We start from the raw sequence: 19,230 nt of genomic DNA, 5'->3' as shown, positions 1-19,230 counted from the left end.
TGATGGAGAACAAGGAAGAAATACAAACCTGCTACCAAATGAGGATGGGGATGGTGTTGGAGACTGCTGCTGCAAGGAGGACACGACGAATCGTCTGTGGAGGGGAGTAGAGGCAGCGCCTTCACGGGGGGTTGAGGAGGAGGAAGAGGGACGGGCTCGAGCGGTGGTTGGGCGCCGAGCAGGAGGAGGAGCAGTGACAGCATCAGGCGGCTGAGAAGGAGGAGGAGGAGGAGGAGGAGGAGGAGGAGGAGGAGGAGGAGGAGGAGGAGGAGATAATGACAAAGGAGGGTTGGAAGAGAGAGGAAAGGAGAAAAGGAGAAAGAATTGACATCAGCTTCAAATATTTCAGCAATGCTTTGATTTGAATCACCTTGACGGTTGATTCGCCAGGACGTGACGACGCTGAAGTGAAAGTCAGAAAAGGAAGTTTGAAAACTGCAAGTGCGAGCAAACAGGAGGCGAGAAGAATTTACAAGATAGCAGAAAGATGCGAAGAAGAGGAAGAGGAAAGAAGGGCCAGGTAGAGGGAAGCAAGAATAAAGGAGACGAGGACCAGGAGGGGAGAGGTGAAGAAGTAATAGGAAAAAAGAGGAGGAGGAGGAGGAGGAGGAGAAACAGAGGAGGAGGAGGAGGAGGAGGAGAAACAGAGGAGGAGGAGGAGGAGAAACAGAGGAGGAGGAGGAGGAGGAGGAGACGTTTGGGACCTGGTCGTATGCTGCTCATGTTCGTCTTTGGTTTCTGCGAGCCCGTGTGACGGCGGAAGAGAACAGCAGCGTCGCTTGTGCGAGGAGTGAAGAGGAAAGAGCCTGTCGAGTCCCTCCCGCCTTCCTTCCCCTCCCTCCGAGCAAGCAGAGCTCCGCTGCAAGGGCGGAGGGAGACAGCAGCGGCAGAGGAGGAGGAAGGGAAGGGAACGATCTCTTCTTGAGCGTTGGCTGTGGCAGGGCGGGAAAGGAGAACGACGTGGTCAAAGTTTTGTTCCATCCGTCTTGCCTGCTCCTGAAAGAATTCGATCTGCTTTCTGGCCTCCTCCAGCTCATCCCCCAGAGACTGGATCTGCTTCTTCAGCCTCCCCTGCTCCGCAAGCAGCCTCGCGTTCCTCTCCTCCTCATCCTTCCTCCTCCTCCCCTCCCGATCCAGCATGACCCGAAACTTTGTCGAGTTTCCTCGTGGCGTTACATCCTCCACCATCACTGCCCGCAGCACCTGCCGCTGCGCAACTTCGATGTCCCTGGCCTGCAGCGGATTGAGCAGGGAGATCTGCATGCTGCTGTCAGCCCAAAGATTGCAAGAGCATGGCCTTCTCACGTTGGCCCCACAGCCCGGACAACGGCAGACAGCCTCCTCCTCCTCCTTCCTCTTTGTCGGATGCAGCCTGATGGCGAAGGATGAAGGTTGTACCCTGCTACCCTCTGTCTTCATTCCCCTCCTCTGGTCGACTCTCCCTCGTGCTTACCTTCTCTTGCTCCTCTCCCTCGGACTGTCCTCCAGCTTCTCATCCACCAGCGGAGATGTCACGGGCTCGGCTCGGTCCGGCCTCACGCTCCTCTCGAACAGAAAGTCCTCCTCCTCGTCTGTCTTCCAGCTCTTGTACGCATCCCCCGAGCCATCGACTGAAACGAGGTGCGTCAAAGTAGTGAGTACGGAGTGCAGAAAGCAAAGACATGAGGAAAGAGACTGTTAGGACAAAGGCGAGATAACAGCAGGAGGGAAGAGGGGAAGGTGAGCAGCAATGAAGATCATCAGAGGACTTGGGGCGACAGGAGGAGAAATTAGGAAGAGAGAGTGGCGGGTGGGAAAAGGGTTGATCAGGATATGGAGCAGAAGAACTGTGGGCAGGGGCAGGGGCAGGGGCAGGGGCAGGGGCAGGGGCAGGGGCAGGAGCAGGACTCGGAAGGAAAAAGAGCAGGAGAAGGAGGAGGAGAAGAAGAAGGAGCAGGAGAAGGAGAAGGAGAAGGAGAAGGAGAAGGAGAAGGAGAAGGAGAAGGAGCAGGAGAAGGAGCAGGAGAAGGAGCAGGAGAAGGAGCAGGAGAAGGCTTCGGCAGGAGCAGGAGCAGGAGCAGGAGCAGGAGAAGGAGCAGGAGAAGGAGCAGGAGAAGGCTTCGGCAGGAGCAGGAGCAGGAGCAGGAGAAGGCTTCGGCAGGAGCAGGAGCAGGAGAAGGCTTCGGCAGGAGCAGGAGCAGGAGCAGGAGAAGGCTTCGGCAGGAGCAGGAGCAGGAGAAGGCTTCGGCAGGAGCAGGAGCAGGAGCAGGAGCAGGAGATCGGACGTCACCTTGCGGTCGGTCGAACGGCTCGATCGCAGGCATTTCCGTTGACAAGCAGTGTAGCCCTCATCCCCAACTTCTGGCCAGTAATCAATTTGTCCGACACTAGTGATAGTATCCTGGTTTGGTTCTCGCTGTCTTTTCCCTTCTCGCCGTTTGGCCTGTGCGACAGTGTCAGGGTCAAGCCTCCTCGACTCTCATTATTGTCCTCGTACTGATTTTTAACTTAACTTTGAGTAAAGAAGATCCGTACTGTACCGTCGTACCGTCAGGGCCGGGTCACACTCGGACCCGGCTTCAGGCCGCTTTGCCAGTTGGGCGGGCCGCGAGCCAGGTGACCAAGCCTACCAGTACCGTACCGGGCCCGGCCAGGGCACGGCAGTGACCGGCGTTCCCTGCCCGGCAGGAGTCCCGGAGTCCGATCCGACTCGCCGCGGCCGCGAGGAGCCCGGGCCGGCCCAGGACGCCGTGACGGGGGGGCCGGGGGGCCGCCGCCCCGGGCCGCCGGCTCCGGGTTTGCCCCCCGCGGCCGGCCCCGGGCCGGTCGCGGCGCCGAGGGCGGCGGCCCGGCCGCGGGGAGGCTAGGACCTGACAGTGAGTCACTGTCAAGCTTACCGGGGGCCGGGGGACCGTACGGTCCGTGTCCTGGCCGGGCACCGTGGCACACACTGACAGTAGCCTAATCGGAAGCTCGATCGGACCACCGGACTTGCCAGTGCGGCGCCGGAACTTGACTCGGAAGTACTACCGTGAGTACGGTACAGTACGGATCGGCCCGGCCCGGACCGGCGGACTTGAACGGCCGGGCGTCACGTCCCAGCCTGCAGTGCACTGCCGAGGCTGCGGCAAATGGGGGCCGGGTGGCCCGCCGCCCGGCGGCCATACTACTGTATGATACGGTCTGTCCGATCGTCCGCCGGGGGTGCCACGTTGATCGGACGGACCCGGTGACTGTGAGCCAGCTGAGCCTGGGCCCGCCCACTGCACTGGCCACTGACTGACCGTCACTTCGGGACAAACTCGAAACTTGCCAGGTTGAAAGGTGCGGGCTACTGAGGTTTTTTTTAGTGTAGCTAAATTGAGACTGACAGTTGAAGCCAGCCTGGCAGTCAGATCGGATCGTCTATCACGGTAACCTGGCCCTTTTACTACAGACGTGCAAAAAGAGTTGTAGCCGAAAATTGCTGGCCCTTTCAACTCACCAAAAAGCTCCTTTTCGTAAGGTCCGTCCCCCCACTCCTTTTAGTCCCCCCCCTTTTTTTTGGCTCAGCGCCCTTGGGCTCTTTGCCCCTCGGCTTACACCAAGCAACCTCTCCTCTCCTCCACACTCCTCAACCACCTCCCTTCCCTCCTCACACCTTGCGTCTACCCCATGCCATCTACCCCTCCAAGCCTTGATCCCTCTCTCATGCTCCACACCGATCCCTTCCCCCCCCAACCCCTCCCTTTCCCCAGAGCTCCCGACATGCTCCACACCCAAGACCCTTCCCTGTCCGCCTGTCGCCCTCCCCTCCCGCAGCCTCCCCAAGGCTTCTTCCGCCCCCGCGTCCTCACTGCCGACCTCGCCTACAAGATCTACCGCGAGAAGCCTCCCCCCCTCTTCGACAAGCTCTCCCTCTCCCGGCGAAGCGCTGAGGTCGCCCTCCAGTACGGCACAAGCCCCAAGACCGTGCGAGACGTCTGGAGCCGGCGGACGTGGACGCGAGCGACGACGGCGCTGTGGACGGCAGAGGAGCTGGCGCAGAGGCCGGCGAGACGCCGGGCAGGGCCGGGGAGGCCCGTGGGCTCCAAGGACGGGCGCCCGAGAGTCCGGAGGTACTTCCGCAAGGGCGACGCTGCGACGAGCGCGAGGATGGAGGAAGAGAGCAGGAGAGCGGAGGGAGCGGAGGGAGGAGGGCTGAGCGAGGAGACGGGGGTGTGCGAGGGGAGAGGTATGCAGCACATGGTGGTGGGAGGGGACGGAGGAAGGGACGGCGTGCGGAGAATGAGAGATCAAGGTGTTAAGGCCAGAGGTCATGTAAAGGATGAGCAGCGGGGAGATTCCTTGTCTTAGAGCATCCGTTACTCTTGTTTTACATTTTTTTCACTGGCCAACTGATGCGGTGCAACAGTATTTACCTGGGAAGGGGGTTATCTTTCAGGAAGGAACCGAGACTGCCTACCAATTTCAAGTTTTATGTTATAAGAAATACGAGAACATTGATCATATCGTTTCAGTGTATCTCCACTCAACTCTCAACCAGGTATGTTCATTTGCCCCACAAAACCTCGTCAAGAGACAAAAATCATGCTCAAGTAGAGCACATTCAAAAATATGCAGCGCTGCTTGTGGACCTGCAATCAAATCAGGATCACTCCTAGTCTGAAGCCAGGGTTGTTTTCTCAACTCCAATGCTAAGTGAATGCCAACCAGATTACAACCTGCTGCGATGGAGCGAATACACACCACTACGTTTCCTTGAAGTAAATGACACCTCCAAAGTTGACAGGTTGCTAACTTGAAGTCAGATGATCATGTACACGGCCTGGCAATGCTACAGCAAGAAGGAATAGCAATTATTAACAATAAGTTTAAGTTTCAAGATGAAGCAGCTTTGCTATCTGCATGTAATTGAGGAGAAGTCAGAGCAGAGTAAACGTGATGAGAGCAGGAATGACGTTCAAGCAACCTTAGCTGGTGCTGATGTATTGCAGATCTACAAGACTCAAGAGTTTAAGTCTGATTGTTAAGCACAGACCCTCTTTCCTATTGCGTTCGATTGCACCAGAGATCGTAGAAATACTTTCTATCAACTTCCTCCATCATATCCTCTGACTCCTACACAGCTGATGACATGAAATCTGCTGTTCACTGACCATATCTCAGCGTAGGACTCCAAACGTGCCTTGCATTTTAGCAGCAGCCAGCTCTGCGCGCCATTTTGTTGTACATCCTTCTCATTCTGACGCAAACTTCTTCGTCGGAAACAGTATTGCTCGTCGTTTGAAATCGCTCTTTTTGGATGGGAGATGTAACGGTATCGACGGTATATCGTAACGGAATTGGCAGAGCAGCGAGTCAGGTGACCAACTGGGACCAACCGTTGCGATTGATAGGCAAAACTCGACAGCTGGCCCTTTTAATCCCTATCCCCCCTCCCCCCCCCTCCCCTCAGACAAGATTTACCCTGGTGCAGTTCCTCGACTTCCACACTCCTCTACCACCTCCCTTCCCTCCTCACACCTTGCGTCTACCCCATGCCATCTACCCCTCCAGCCCTTGATCCCTCTCTCATGCTCCACACCAATCCCTTCCCCCCCCAACCCCTCCCTTTCCCCAGACCTCCCGACATGCTCCACACCCAAGACCTCGCCCCGTCAGCCTGTCGCCCTCCCCTCCCGCAGCCTCCCCAAGGCTTCTTCCGCCCCCGCGTCCTCACTGCCGACCTCGCCTACAAGATCTACCGCGAAAAGCCTCCCCCCCCCTTCGACAAGCTCTCCCTCTCCCGGCGAAGCGCCGAGGTCGCCCTCCAGTACGGCACGAGCCCCAAGACCGTGCGAGACGTCTGGAGCCGGCGGACGTGGACGCGAGCGACGACGGCGCTGTGGACGGCAGAGGAGCTGGCGCAGAGGCCGGCGAGACGCCGGGCAGGGCCGGGGAGGCCCGTGGGCTCCAAGGACGGGCGCCCGAGAGTCCGGAGGTACTTCCGCAAGGGCGACGCTGCGACGAGCGCGAGGATGGAGGAAGAGAGCAGGAGAGCGGAGGGAGCGGAGGGAGGAGGGCTGAGCGAGGAGACGGGGTGTGCGAGGGGAGAGGTATACAGCGCTTGGTGGAGGGAGGGGACGGAGGAAGGGAGGGCACTTGGAGAGAGAAGGGAAGGATACGTGGGAGGAGTGATGAACGCCTCAAGGGCGTTGATTCTGGGGAATGGGATAAGAACAGAAGGTATGGAAGGAAGATGTTTTAGAGCAGGAGAGGAGATGGAGCACGCTGAGCATCGTGGGATGGAGGTGTGGGAACTTGGTGGACTATTCGCTGGACCAGAGGTCACTCAGACTGATTTCAAACAGAAGGTTTGTTGCATTCATACATGAATTTGAGTAAACATTATGAGAATCATTGATGCACAAACGATCGACGTCCAATAGTAGATTTCTGCGTCTGGCGAGTTCAACTTGATGCTTTACTTCGAAAGCGAGCCAGGGAGACGTTAATCTTTAGTTCTTCTATGATTCTGTCTTGGTTCACTTGTTGAGTGTCATGTTGTTGAACTAAAACGAGAACACATAGTCTACAGCTCTCGGAACAAAGTGGTTCTGTTCCATGACAAAAAAAAACTTTAAGAGGGCCAATTATCCCCATGGAAACAAAAACTTTTCGAATACGAAAAATATTAATTTTTTATGTCACGATACCGACCTTTTTTTTTTTCTTAGAGATTGTCCCCGCCTCTGCATCAGGTTCCCGAGCTTGCATCCCCTATCTATCACCGCCTTTCAAGATGTCGATGGAAACTCGTTCAGTATGCACCATCATGTAATAAGAGAATCTGCTGAGTGACAAGACAAACCAATCAACATAACAAGGCTACTAATTTTTCCTTGCAAAAACTGTTATCATTGCTCAATCAGCAAAAATTGGATAACGCCACCACCAAAGATGACCAAGACCTGTCAGATACCTGTTACTTCTGCAAGCATGCAGCTCGTCAGCAAGACTCCTCCTCCTCCCCTTCATCCCTTCCCCAGACCTCCCGGCATGCTCCACACCCAAGACCCCAGTCCCCCTCCCCTCCCGCAGCCTCCCCAAGGCTTCTTCCGCCCCCGCGTCCTCACTGCCGACCTCGCCTACAAGATCTACCGCGAAAAGCCTCCCCCCCCCTTCGACAAGCTCTCCCTCTCCCGGCGAAGCGCTGAGGTCGCCCTCCAGTACGGCACAAGCCCCAAGACCGTGCGAGACGTCTGGAGCCGGCGGACGTGGACGCGAGCGACGACGGCGCTGTGGACGGCAGAGGAGCTGGCGCAGAGGCCGGCGAGACGCCGGGCAGGGCCGGGGAGGCCCGTGGGCTCCAAGGACGGGCGCCCGAGAGTCCGGAGGTACTTCCGCAAGGGCGACGCTGCGACGAGCGCGAGGATGGAGGAAGAGAGCAGGAGAGCGGAGGGAGCGGAGGGAGGAGGGCTGAGCGAGGAGACGGGGGTGTGCGAGGGGAGAGGTATACAGCGCATGGTGGAGGGAGGGGACGGAGGAAGGGATGGCACGCGGGCATAGAAGAGAAGAGTGCTATGGAATCAAATTTTCAAGTCAAGAGTCACATTCTTCTTGTTCTTCAAGCTGCAGCTCGAGAACCTGAAGGTTAAAGTGCCTGGACAGACTCAGGTGTCAGTCGACACAACTGTTATGGATCTTACTACCAAGTGATCAGGCTGCATCATCATATTTGCAGTCAAGGGACCCAGGAAAGCCTGAAATTGTTAGAAACATGATGATTTTTTCCGCCGGTTGCTACGTGACTGCCACAGCTGGCCAGTGACAGCATCGCTTGAAGGCTTCTTTCAAGGTTACTTGCCACCGTCACTGCAAGTTACTGCCAGCCGCCGGGGCCACGGTTTTCAGTGCCAGGCTCCGATACCGGACACTCGGACGGCAGGCTTTGACGATCCGATCGATGATCTTTGTTAAATCTTGGCCCTGATCATTCCATCATGGCAAGGCTGGCACTACTAGCGGGCTGAATTATTGCCATATTTCAAAGTTTCAAGTTTGCTTCGGCAAGGGGCGGCCCGGGACGCGGCCCGGCCGGCGGTTGCGGCCCGGCCAACCGCCGGCCGGCAGCCGAACTTGGGACGGTTTGAGTTAAGTTCTCCGTGACTGTCTTTTCTCTTCTCGCCGTTTCAGTGGCCTGTGCGACAGTGTCACTGGAGTCAGGGTCAAGCCTCCTCGACTCTCAGGGCCTGACAGTTGTCCTCGTACCGTACTCGGGCCCTCCCGTCGGATCTTTAACTTAACTTGAATTAGTAAGTAAACTCGGAAGTATATTTGCTATTTTGTTCTCACTTCAAACCTGCCTCGGACGGTGAACAACGGTGGCACTGAGGCGGCTCGTGATCGGAATTCCGAAGGCTCGCCGCGGGCCGCCGGCGCCGCGCGACCGGACGGTCACCGGGTACAGCGGCTGCCGTGCCCGGCCAGCGGCTGCCGCGTGCCACGGCCCCCGAGTCTGTCACACCGTGACCGTGAGTGTCGGACCCGGCGGACAGTCGGCCGTGCGGCGGAGTCAGGCCAGCATCCGATGCCGCATGATGGCCACTGTTCAATGTGAAGTTCAGCGGCCAGCCCAACTTGTGATTCGAGTCCGGAGTTCAGTGCAGTCGGACTCCGCCGCAGGACTACCTCGACGGCGAGTCCGGGCCGACCGTCGGACCGTCCCGACACGGTCCGTGGGACCGGACTCGTCGGACTCGGGAACTGGGGCCGTGCTTCGGCGGTGCAGTGACTCCGAGGCTCGCCGACCGTACAGCGGCCGCAGTGCGGCGCCGCAACCGTGAACCGTGCCGGCCCGGCCCGGCCGCCCGGCGGTCAGTGACTCGGTGACGCCCGCGGCCGTCCGACTCGCATCGACTCCTCCGGGCCCGGCCCGGCCGCCGCCCGCCGTATTTGTTCAATTCGAAAATTGTTTGATCGTTGAAATATTACAATGTAATTCGAAAATTCAAATACAATGATATCAAGTACTGAAAATCAAGAGCTGTGAGATAGTTGTATCTCACTTGGCGTGTTTTCCTCTCTAGAAGCTTTTCAGTGTACGCCAGCATCCATTGGAACAGAGATCCCTTCCTCACATTCCCCTGCCACGGCCACCCCACCTACAAACGAATCACTAGTAGATACAGACCGGTACAAAAGTGGGGTATATGAGGGGTCCATCTATTCGAAGGACTCGGACCACCCCTTGTCCTTCCTCTTCGAGAAGTACCCCATCGATCCTCCGCCGCTTCATGGCTGCACGATGCAGAGCGGCCGCGAGCTCTTGCGCTCATGAGGGGCCTTGGAGGAGAATCGCCAGTACAGGAAGCGATGCTGCTGCTGAGCTTGCTTGATGGTGGCGGAAAGGGCATAGATTTTATCTCTCATCCAGGGTTCGCAGTGATGAGTAGGAAAAAGCATTTTCATTGTAGGCCAGGGTACCAGCGAATGAGAGGACGCGACAGGTAGTGGATCCTGAGGCGAACAACATGTCTAGATGAAGATCGACATTGTATCCTAACTGGATCGTGCGTGAATAGAGTGAAAGGCCGAGTAGCTGAAACAGTCAGTCCTCAAGTACATCGCAGGCGAGGATACAGAACTCTTGTGCTTGTCCGCGAGATGAATCCTTTTGCACCACAAGCATTTTCATCATTATGAGCATGATTGAGTGGCTTATGTATGTTCTGCTACAGGAGAAGTCGAGGTCATGCGATCCAGTCTGGTGAGCAGGAAGGCGACCGTCGCAACTCGTCTGACAGGCTTCCTGCAGTTCTTGGGCCTTACTTTGGCCTGCGTGGCTGCTGTCCACGGGCTTCATGTCCCAACCACCACCATCCCATCAGGTTTGCCTGACACTAGGCAGCGTCATCCTTCTCTCGCTCAAAGGGGCGAAAGTTTGAAGCATGGATCCGTTCGCCGTGTCCAGGGTAGGGATGAATCCTCTGATGTGTGGTCGAAGTGAGCATGTATCAGCTCTGGCGCCCCTCAGAGGAGGTGGAGAACAGGATGTCACTGGTTTCATCTTCTACCTCTTCAAGGCGATCGTTGGCTCTGGAGTTCTGTCCCTTTCCTCGTCGGTAGCTCGTTTCACCAACAACCCCAAGATGCTTGCTCCTGCCTTGGTGAGCCGCGATTGAATTAAGCGAACGACTGAGCGTTTCCTTGCTGCAGCTTCTTTCAGCTTCTTTTGCCATTCTCAGCGGATATTGCTACGCTCTGATCGGCGAGGTGCCTTTGCTGCAGTGGTTTCCAGTCCGTTTGACTCATGTGTCAGGTGTGTGGGATGGTGGATGCCCACAACTATCAGGTGAGACTTGAGAGAGCTCTCAAGTATGTCTGACATGGTGCGAGCACAGGAAGCGTGGGCTAAGTCCATCAGCACCGCAACTGCCTGGATCCCGGGTATGGCGTGCACCAGCCAGACCATGGTAATATTCAGCTTTCTGAAAGTGTTTTGAGAGAGTGTGTTGTCAGGTGGCTTGTATCTGCTATTCCATCATCATCGGAGATCTCAGCAATGATCTCATGAAGTCTCTCGGAGTAAGCGTTCTCCTAACCCCCTTTCAAAGTCTCACTCACCACCTTTCGCAGGTGCGTGGTTGGGCTGCGGAGCGCAACAACCTGCTTGCTGCTATCAGTGCGGTGAGTAGTCGTTTCTGCTGGTATCCTTGCTGAGCTTTTTGTTCCAGGTCGTTCTTCTGCCTCTTTGCCTGTCAGTCGCATACTTGTCATTCCGCCCAAGGCCCAGTGACTGACCGGTTGAGCAGCTTGAGGTCTCTGGCCGCGCTCTCATACACGAGCATGCTCGGTGACCACCTATGGGAACGTGCGACGGGCATCCCTAACTTGACGTGCACAGGAGTCATGGGCGTTCTCTACACGACTGTCTTTATGGCGTTGAGATACTTCCAAGTAAACCTTCCCTCCTACAATTGGTGCCTGGTGATTTTGGCGAGCAGGGATCGTACGCCAAGGGAGGCGAGTTTTTCAAGGAGCTTGCTCAGTATGTCGACAAACAGAACAGTTTTGAAGGAGAGAATAATTGTGCTGCAGGAAGCCATCGTTTGGAAACAGCGCTGAAGCCATCAAGGTGATGAATGAATCCCTCGGATCTGTCGCACGTCACTGACAACTGGTGCAGGCACTTATCCTCATGGCGACCCTCAACACCGCCTATCATGCCCATTATGATGCTCCCAAGTTCTTCCACCAGATGATTCCCAAGTGTGTGCAAGCCTTGCAAGTGACTTGTTTGCTGATTCTGGTTCTGCAGGACTGTTCAGCAGTTCAACAAGCTTGTTTATCCCGCCTTCATCGCTGCCGGTCACTTTGACATCTGTCTCATCGACCGCATTGCATCTCTGAGTCGGTCTGTTTGTGCAGGAATCATCAACTGCCTCATCATGTCGACTGGCTTCTTGACCTTTGGAGGAGTTTCCCAGGTGTTTGGTGAAGCATCTGTTTGAGCTTGCTCACTCGAAAGATGTCTTGCCTCCTGGAAGGGATTGATCCTCAACAACTATGCTACATCAGACAACCTTGCAGTCTGGGGCCGTCTTGCCATTACGGCCTCGATCTTGTTCGGGTGCGTAACTGAAATAGGTTATAACATCAATCTTGATATCTTGCAGTTATCCACTCGCTTTCAACGGGTTCCGCACTGGAGCCTTTGCTCTTGCGGGAGTCAAGAATCCTTCACAAGCCGCCAAGGTGAAAAGAAAACAACCTTGCCTTGCCTTGCTGACAAAGAGAGCCAGGACGCTGTTGCAGTTGTTACCGTCGTTGCAACCACCGGTATTGCGATGGTCATGCGCGACCTCGGTTTCTTGGCTGCCTTTGCAGGTAACGGCCAGTCGCGAATTCATGGTTCGCTGACGGTTGAGAGCAGGAGCCCTGCTGGGCAGTGGAATCATCTACGTCTTCCCAGCTCTGATGCACATGAGCGCTACCAAGACCTTGTGATCTGGCAAAGGATCTCTGTCTTGGAGGACTGACTTGTCTTCAGGGTTGAGCAAGACCAGAAGCTGCCAGCCAAGAAGAGGAAGGGTCTCAAGTACGACAACAAGTACTACCTCTCTCAAGGCAAGTTCCCCTTCCGCTTGCTTTTCCTCCTCTCACTCGTTTCGTCAGTCATCGCCGTCCTCGGCTCTATGCTCGGGTTGGTGGGAGCTACCGTCAGCTACCTGCAGGTGATGGGACATATGGTGGGGATGAGGATGAGAATGGGAAGCTGCTGGCAAGGAGGAGAGGATGGGGGGGAAGGGTCGTGTGGAACAAGTCGCACGTGTTATGAGAGGAGGATTGTCGGGTTGAAGTCCGCTTGCAGGCCTTCACTGACGTCCTCGGATAAGAGGACAAAGAGGACCTTGCGGCGGTCAGGGTTGGCATGGCGCACCGAGCAGATGTCAGGGGTAACGACAACCTCCAATGAACTTTGCTATGTCAGCTGCTCTACATGAACATGGCACGGGGGGCCACAGCGAAGGGGCTGCATCCTTGCTCGCTTCCTCCCACACAGTTGCTGGGGGTGAAGGTGTTGTTGTAGATTGCGATCTGATCTCAAGTCACTCCCCTTCCGAATACCCTCCTCAACCTCCACAACTCGCATCCTCACGCTCTCTATCTCTCCACACCTCACATTCCTCTGAGCACTCTCATGATTCTCCCGGTCTACCCTCCATCCTGCTTAATCGACTCAACCTCCTTATTCTTCTCCCGGTCTTCTTCCTCCTCCCCAACCTTCTCCTGCGCTCCCTTTGACACGTTTGCCACTGACCTTCGCGTCTTCGACTCCAACAGCGTTGGCTGGGGCGTTGGGATTGTTGTACATCCATGCCTACACGCTCGCTCAGACTTGTTCTACTCAACTTGGCACTGACCTTGTCGTCCTCAGCGCCGATAGCATTGTTGACTGCCTCCATGTTGTTGTAGAATTCAGGGCCCATTCCTTCAGCAGTGTCACACAGATGATACAAGAGCTCCTGACTTCCATGCTACCAACAACATCGCATGCGCTGGACATACTCTGACTTGCTGCTAGTTTTCCTGCAACCCCCAACCTCCCTCTGCGAACTTAGGATCTGGTCTGATACTTGACAAGAGGATCATACTCTCTTGTGGAAATACTAGAGTCACTACACATGTGTGGACACGGTCGAGTGTGACTGACTTGAAAACATGTGTTGTCTAGAAAGAGTCCACTTCCCCAGGGACGTTTCCGTTTTTAACCATCGCTCTGTCGAACACATCGGGGTTGCAAGCTTCATCCCCAGCGACACAATCCGTGCAATGAAATCATTTCAATATATCATGTACTTCTCAGATCATCTACCTCATGCTCCTTCGCTGCATGCCAAATCTGTACTTCTCTACACCACCTCTTACATTAAGGCCCTTGTCTAAACCATCAGCATCCTCATCCCATCTCTCCCTCTCTTCAGCTGCATGCTTGTACATGCTCGATCTCTTACCCTCTCACCACCCCTCTCTCCCCCTCCATTCCTCACCGAGCATGCGAACAGGAACCAGCGCGAAGAGCATGGTGGCGGCGAAGGGTCAATCAAAATATCCGAGAGTATCCGGATTTACGGATACTTTCAGATATTTTCGCGGATACTTCATTTTGCCGCTCGCTCCTGCCCCCCGCCTTTGCCCTTGTACTTTTCCTGCCTGCCTGCCTCTCTCCCTCCCTCTCTCCCTGCCTCCATCCCTCCCTCCCTCCCTCCCTCCCTCCATCTCTCTCTCTCTCTCTATATCCCTCCCTTCCTTCCCTGCCTGCCTGCCTGCCTGCCTCCCTGCCTGCCTCCCTGCCTGCCTCCCTCCCTGCCTCCCTCCCTGCCTCCCTCCCTCCCTCCCTCCCTCCCTCCCTCAGGCATGCAGAAATCCGTTCGACGTGGCGAGGATGCCACCCATAATTCGAGGACAAAGATGCGCAGAACTGCGAGCACGGAAGCAGATCCTCGAGGAGAGAAAGCTCCCTGCCTCCAGGAGAGTCGTCGATGCCTTGAGGAGTACACCGACACGTCTTACTCGGAGGAGGAAGACTTTTCGGAGGATACGCAAGGGCTGACGCTGAGCCATCACGGAGAGCTGCTGGAGTGGCGCATGTGCGACGAGGACACGGTCAAGGACCAGAGGGAGGAGCTTGGCTACAAGATGGAAGAGACTTCGCTCAACATTCTGCTGGACATGGCGCAAGCAAGCTCCAGCGCTGAAGTTGATGTCTGGAAGCTCCTCCTTCCTTTCGACTTCATCGTGGGTCTCGATGCCCCCTCCTGCCTTGTCTGGACCAACGAGAATCTCCCAGATGACGTAGCTCCTTTCTCCCAGCACGAGTGGATGAGATTTCTAGGAGTGCTCTACTATCAGGTGCTCACACCTTGGAGCAGCTACGGCAGCCTCTGGGTTGGCCGAGACGTCGGTGCTCTCCCCCCCCATGACCTCGGGAGACGTTTCGGCGTCAGCCGTGTGCGGTTCGAGCAGTGGAAGTGCTACCTGAGACTCTGGCCGCAAGAAGTGGAGCATGCGTTGAGCAAGGCTGCGCAGATCCGGCCGCTGCTGGACGCGTTCAACAGGAAGAGGCTGGAGACGATATCAGCAGGCAGCGAGCTGTCGACGGACGAGACGAAGGGAGGATGGCACGCGAGAGCACAGGTTGGAACTTGCGAGTCCTGCCCTCTTGTCCTCTTTCCCTCACTTTTCAGCAGGGAAGGAGCTCTAAGAGGGCTCCTGCAGTGCCTTTGCGCTTCGGCCGCCAGCGCATGCCCGAAGATGAGCTGCTGTGCCTGGTGGAGTGCACCTACGGTATTGTCCTGCACCTGCAGCTCCTGGACGATGAGGTTGTGGAGGATGAAAACTTTAGCGAGCTTCCTAGAATGACGCGCCTTCTCGTTCACATGTCACGACACTACCTCGACCATGGCCGCGTGATCTACTGCGACCCCAAGTTCGCAACCGTGTCGACAGCTCAGGCCCTGCTGGAGCGGAAAACATTCTTCACCGCCCTGGTCAATCGTGTTGACTCTGGAGCTCCGAGACGTCATCTTAGCCGTGCTCTGAGGAAGAGAGATGTATCTTTGGTGGAAACCAAGACCGCAGAACTCGTTCGTTGCATCGGGGGGCAGGATAGGACCTTTCTTGCGCATGCCTGGAAGGAGCACAGGAGGAGCGGTGTGCTTACAAGGGTTCTCATCTCGACATGGGGCAGAACGACTGGCTGCGAGGTAGGGACGGGAAGGACGAGCATGGAGAAGGAGAGAGGGAGGACAGAGTTGTGCGAGGCTTACATGGCATGTACTGGAGCAGTCAACGAGCACCATGAGCTGAGGACTGGAGGATTTGATCACGATGGCGCCAGGAACGAGAGTTGGACCTTCAGGATGCTCAAGAGAGTTGTCTGCACTGTGGCAGTCGATGCCTTCCGGGTGTACAGGGTGTACAAGATGCAGGAGGTGGAGTATCGGGAGTTTCTCAGCAGACTCACCCTCCAGCTGCTGAAGAGCGATGTCAACGAGGCTACAGTGAGACAGAGCCCAACGTCTTCCAGAAACGAGCTCGTTCCAGCTGGAGCTGGAGCTGGAGCTGGAGCTGGAGCTGGAGCTGGAGCTGGAGCTGGAGCTGGAGCTGGTTGTGTTGGCACCACCACCTTGCTCCAGGGCGGGGGGCCCTCGGCATGCGACTACGACCTTCCGCATCGACTCGTCTGCGTCAACGACTACCTCGAGTCCTCTGCTCCTTCCCGCTCAATCTCCAAAAGTCTCAAGCCCATCACTAGGGTGCGATGTAAGGTGTGCAGCGGATCGGACAGGTACGGCAACAAGACTTCCTACTGCTGCTTCAACTGCAGCATGGCGGACCATCGCAGGAGACCCTTCGGCGTATGTGGGCCCGGGACGAGACGGGACTGTTTCAAGCAGCACGTGGTGGCTTCTGCTGAGATGCACTGAAGGCTTTGATCGCCAACACTCAGCCTGAGGCTTCAACCGTGCGGTATCCGATGATGATAGTAAAGCCATGATCCTCTCGCCGGGAGCCTGCCGGCCCTGCCAGCCCGTGCCGTCACCCGGTGCCCGGCGAGTCGCCGGGTGACCGTGGTGACGCCGCGTACGGCGGTAGCCGGGGCTGGTGTCACTCAGCCGCAGGCCGCAGACTTACCGTCACTGAGAGTAGCCGCTTGCTCAGCCGGGCTGACAGTGGGCCGGGCATGCCATCATGATGCCGCTGCCATGATGGGGACGGTCCGCGATGCCAATGATCAGTGGCCGGGCCCGCCGGCCCCGGGGGCCAGTGTCTGATCTGATCCGGGCCGATCACCCGTGCGGCACGCCGCGTGACGGCAGGGCACTGTAACTCAGCGACAGTCGCTGTCACAGGTTTAACGGTCTAACGCGGCCGGGCCCGGCCCGGGGCTTCTTAACCTGCCCGGCCCGGCGCCCCACCGTGACCGGGCCCGGGGCCCGCGGGCCGGCCGCTAGTTTGCGCTTGGGGGCCTCTTCCCCGCCACCACCCAGTACCGTCATAAGGAGGCCAAGAGCCCGAGCGATGCTGCGAACTATGGCGGTTGCGATGGCGGGGATGGTGATGATGACGGCGCGGGTAGACGCGTTCATGCTCGCTCCTGGCGTCTGCTCAAAGTTTTTCTTCCCTTCTTCTCTCTCCTTCACTCTCAACAAGATCGCCTCCCGGCCTAGTCCCATGCTGCGACAGGGGGCTGCGGCCTTGCAGGTACAAAGGAGGCGGGGAAGGATGGTGGCGGTGGAGGGGGTGTCGCGAGTGGGGAGGAAGGTGATGAGTTGTAGCTAGCTCATACACTTGTACTGCAGGCTAAGAATGACATCGGCGGATACTTTAAGGGAGGAGGAGGAGAAAATGTCGACGATGAATACGAAGTCTCGGTAAAATTCTGAGTCATCCTGCTCCTCCTGCTCCTCCTTTTCTTCTTGGTTTTGGTTTGAATCTGTTGTACCTTCCGCTCCTGCTCCTGCTCCTGCTCCTGCTCCTGCTCCTGCTCCTGCTCCTGCTCCTGCTCCTGCTCCTGCTCCTGCTCCTGCACCTGCTCCTGCTGCTCCTAGGCTCTTGCCTTCTATTAACCTGGAGCATGCAGCTTGAGGTCAAGATGGATGCTCTTCGCAGGATGCAGGCGTACCAGGCTATCATCTCAGGGCAGACAACCTTGCAGAGTGGGAGAGTCCAGTGAGCGAGCAAGAGAGCATGGCACGTCCTCTGACTGCCTCTTCCTGCAGGGTCACAGAGGTCCCGCTCGAGATCTCCGTCATGGAGGCCAAGGCAGAGCTGAACAAGCCCGAGGACGAGAAGCCTGTTCTGCTGGACGTCAGGTCTGTTTGATATGCATATTCATCCTCTTCCCTTTCCTCTCCTCCGTCCTCCGTCCTCCGTCCTCATCCTTTGCCTTGTTCTCGTCCTCGTTCTCTCCCTCCTCCGCTTTCCTCGTCATTGATCTTTTTCCTCCACTCTCACCTTCGTTTCTTATCGCACAATGGATCAGAGAACAAGATGAGTTCGAGTTTTGCCGCATCCCTGGGGCGATCCACATCCCTTTGAGCGAAATGAAATTAAGTATGCCCCCCACCTCCTCCACCTCCTCCTTTCCCTCTTCCTACGCTTTCTCGGCTCCCCCTCGTCTGAATCCTCCTCCTCCTCCTCCTCCTCCTCCTCCTCCTCCTCCTCCTCCTCTTGTTTTCAATGCGCCAGCATCCCCTTCCTCTGGAGCTACTCTTTCTTTTAGCCATCTTTCTCCTCCTCCTCTTCACTCACCTTCTCCTTGCTCTGCTTGTCATCTAATCGCTCTCTCCTTCTCTTCTTCCCTTTTCTCTCTCCTCTCCTTCCGTTATCTTCTCCCTCCTCTACTGTCCTGGCTTTCGTGTATTTGCGACGCTCACACTCTTCAAGGGCAGGATGAGGTTCCCAAGGACAAGCCTGTGCTCGTTTATTGCCACCACGGTGAAACTTCACACACTCCGGATCTTGTGCCTCGACGTCCTGCTCTTCCTCTTCCTCTTCCTCTTCCTCTTCCTCTTCCTCTTCCTCTTCCTCTTCCTCTTCCTCTTCCTCTTCCTCTTCCTCTTCCTCTTCCTCTTCCTCTTCCTCTTCCTCTTCCTCTTCCTCTTCCTCTTCCTCTTCCTCTTCCTCTTCCTCTTCCTCTTCCTCTTTGTCGTCCACGTCGCTCCCTCCACGCTCTCCCTCACTCTCCCACACTGCAATATTTGTATTCGCCTCCTCCACTATCTTAACCTTTTCCTTTCTTCTCCTCCCCTGCAGTCTTTTGCTGTCTTGGCTCCGCGTTTCTCTGCTGAACATGCGCAGGTGCTCGGAGCATGCAAGTCGTTCGCTACCTGCGAACGAGGGGATGGAGGCAAGTCACGAATGTAGGCCTCTGCTCCTGCTCCTGCCCCTGCCCCTGCCCCTGCCCCTGCCCCTGCCCCTGCCCCTGCCCCCCTTGCCCTTTTCAACCTTGAGTTTGCTCTCTTTCCTGCTCGCTCTGCAGTTTCCCTCTTGCCCTGTCAATGTCCTTACGCACCGGACGCTTCCCTTTCCTCGTCCCCCCCTACCCCTCTCTCCTGCTTCTCTCCTGCTTCTCTCCTGCTTCTCTCCTGCTTCTCTGCGTTCCCCTCTCTTCCACCTTACAATATCCAACAGGTTGAGGGAGGAATCGAAGCCTGGTCTGTGGAGATCGATCCCAGTGTTCCTCGCTACTAGGCTGTGAAGAATGATGAAAATCATGAAGGGGAGGAGCAGGAGCAGGAGGAGCAGGAAGAGGGAATAAACGAAGTAAATTACCTGATCTTTAGTCCCTCTCCAGGCTCAGTTTTTCTGCCTTCTTTCCCCTGCTTCACACGCTCTACCCATTGATCTATTCCTTTTGCCTCTCCTCCTCCTTTCACTCCTTCTCTTCCTCAGTTATCAGCTGCCATCATGACATTCAGGACCAGGTTCGAGAGTTGGAGCTGAGATTGTTGAGCGATCAAAACTCTTTCAATCGTTCAAAAACAAACGAGACCCTGGAAGAACAAACGATACCAGACTACCTTCCATCCTACTACCGCCTCCACCACAACCTCCTCCTCCTCCTCCTCCTTCCCAGTGCTCAAAATCCTTCTTGTCCTTCTCCTTCACGCCACAACTCCTTCGTCCAGCGTCAGTGGCAAACTCGCTGTCCTCCATCCTTACCGCTGCTCCACATCAACTTGTTCTGCAAGATCGAGTCTCGGATGAAGCTGAGGAAAG

General features: G+C 56.3%; 8 protein-coding genes across 8 annotated transcripts in view; 6 read left to right on the top strand and 2 right to left on the bottom strand.

Moving 5' to 3' along the window:
* The window catches only part of GUITHDRAFT_146827 (hypothetical protein), a gene marked incomplete at both ends in the record, with an annotated part of 4,370 nt that extends 2,067 nt beyond the window's left edge, over nt 1–2,303 (bottom strand). The window contains 5 exons of the mRNA XM_005821924.1: nt 371–402; nt 705–1,257; nt 1,306–1,399; nt 1,454–1,610; nt 2,270–2,303. Of these exons, the coding sequence (XP_005821981.1) occupies nt 371–402; nt 705–1,257; nt 1,306–1,399; nt 1,454–1,610; nt 2,270–2,303 (870 nt within the window). The remainder of the gene's footprint in view (nt 1–370; nt 403–704; nt 1,258–1,305; nt 1,400–1,453; nt 1,611–2,269) is intronic.
* Nucleotides 2,304–3,726: 1,423 nt separating this feature from the next.
* On the top strand, nt 3,727–4,314 carry GUITHDRAFT_118839 (hypothetical protein; the record flags this gene model as incomplete). The annotated part of the gene is made up of 1 exon (XM_005821923.1): nt 3,727–4,314. The coding sequence occupies one exon, from the start codon at nt 3,727–3,729 to the stop codon at nt 4,312–4,314; it is 588 nt and encodes a 195-aa protein (XP_005821980.1).
* Nucleotides 4,315–5,591: 1,277 nt separating this feature from the next.
* On the top strand, nt 5,592–6,335 carry GUITHDRAFT_118838 (hypothetical protein; the record flags this gene model as incomplete). Its single annotated transcript, XM_005821922.1, has 1 exon — nt 5,592–6,335. The coding sequence occupies one exon, from the start codon at nt 5,592–5,594 to the stop codon at nt 6,333–6,335; it is 744 nt and encodes a 247-aa protein (XP_005821979.1).
* A 565-nt stretch (nt 6,336–6,900) lies between these two features.
* GUITHDRAFT_118837 (hypothetical protein) lies at nt 6,901–7,509 on the top strand (the record flags this gene model as incomplete). The annotated part of the gene is made up of 1 exon (XM_005821921.1): nt 6,901–7,509. One exon carries the CDS (start codon nt 6,901–6,903, stop codon nt 7,507–7,509), a length of 609 nt encoding a protein of 202 aa, XP_005821978.1.
* A 2,169-nt stretch (nt 7,510–9,678) lies between these two features.
* Nucleotides 9,679–12,440, top strand: GUITHDRAFT_155612 (hypothetical protein). Its single transcript, XM_005821920.1, has 23 exons — nt 9,679–9,709; nt 9,758–9,914; nt 9,961–10,109; nt 10,159–10,215; nt 10,262–10,294; nt 10,344–10,415; nt 10,462–10,527; nt 10,579–10,629; nt 10,677–10,699; nt 10,755–10,795; nt 10,847–10,899; nt 10,947–10,990; nt 11,041–11,077; nt 11,129–11,211; nt 11,261–11,310; nt 11,371–11,429; nt 11,490–11,572; nt 11,619–11,697; nt 11,745–11,829; nt 11,876–11,945; nt 11,993–12,069; nt 12,118–12,176; nt 12,314–12,440. Exons 1-23 carry the CDS (start codon nt 9,695–9,697, stop codon nt 12,335–12,337), a joined length of 1,467 nt encoding a protein of 488 aa, XP_005821977.1. The 5' UTR covers nt 9,679–9,694; the 3' UTR covers nt 12,338–12,440.
* On the bottom strand, nt 12,439–12,932 carry GUITHDRAFT_118835 (hypothetical protein; the record flags this gene model as incomplete). Its single annotated transcript, XM_005821919.1, has 3 exons — nt 12,439–12,540; nt 12,764–12,823; nt 12,867–12,932. The coding sequence occupies 3 exons, from the start codon at nt 12,930–12,932 to the stop codon at nt 12,439–12,441; spliced, it is 228 nt and encodes a 75-aa protein (XP_005821976.1).
* A 928-nt stretch (nt 12,933–13,860) lies between these two features.
* GUITHDRAFT_146825 (hypothetical protein) lies at nt 13,861–15,932 on the top strand (the record flags this gene model as incomplete). Its single annotated transcript, XM_005821918.1, has 2 exons — nt 13,861–14,640; nt 14,694–15,932. 2 exons carry the CDS (start codon nt 13,861–13,863, stop codon nt 15,930–15,932), a joined length of 2,019 nt encoding a protein of 672 aa, XP_005821975.1.
* Nucleotides 15,933–16,825: 893 nt separating this feature from the next.
* On the top strand, nt 16,826–18,779 carry GUITHDRAFT_155611 (hypothetical protein). The gene is made up of 7 exons (XM_005821917.1): nt 16,826–16,880; nt 17,090–17,178; nt 17,229–17,321; nt 17,492–17,562; nt 17,896–17,946; nt 18,310–18,371; nt 18,643–18,779. Exons 2-7 carry the CDS (start codon nt 17,102–17,104, stop codon nt 18,700–18,702), a joined length of 414 nt encoding a protein of 137 aa, XP_005821974.1. The 5' UTR covers nt 16,826–16,880; nt 17,090–17,101; the 3' UTR covers nt 18,703–18,779.
* The last annotated feature ends 451 nt before the right edge of the window (nt 18,780–19,230 follow it).

The sequence above is a fragment of the Guillardia theta genome (assembly GCF_000315625.1).
Source record: "Guillardia theta CCMP2712 unplaced genomic scaffold GUITHscaffold_135, whole genome shotgun sequence".
Lineage (NCBI taxonomy): Eukaryota > Cryptophyceae > Pyrenomonadales > Geminigeraceae > Guillardia > Guillardia theta.
The sequence above is the reverse complement of the archived record's forward strand: the minus strand, read 5'-3'. Positions and strand labels throughout refer to the sequence as shown.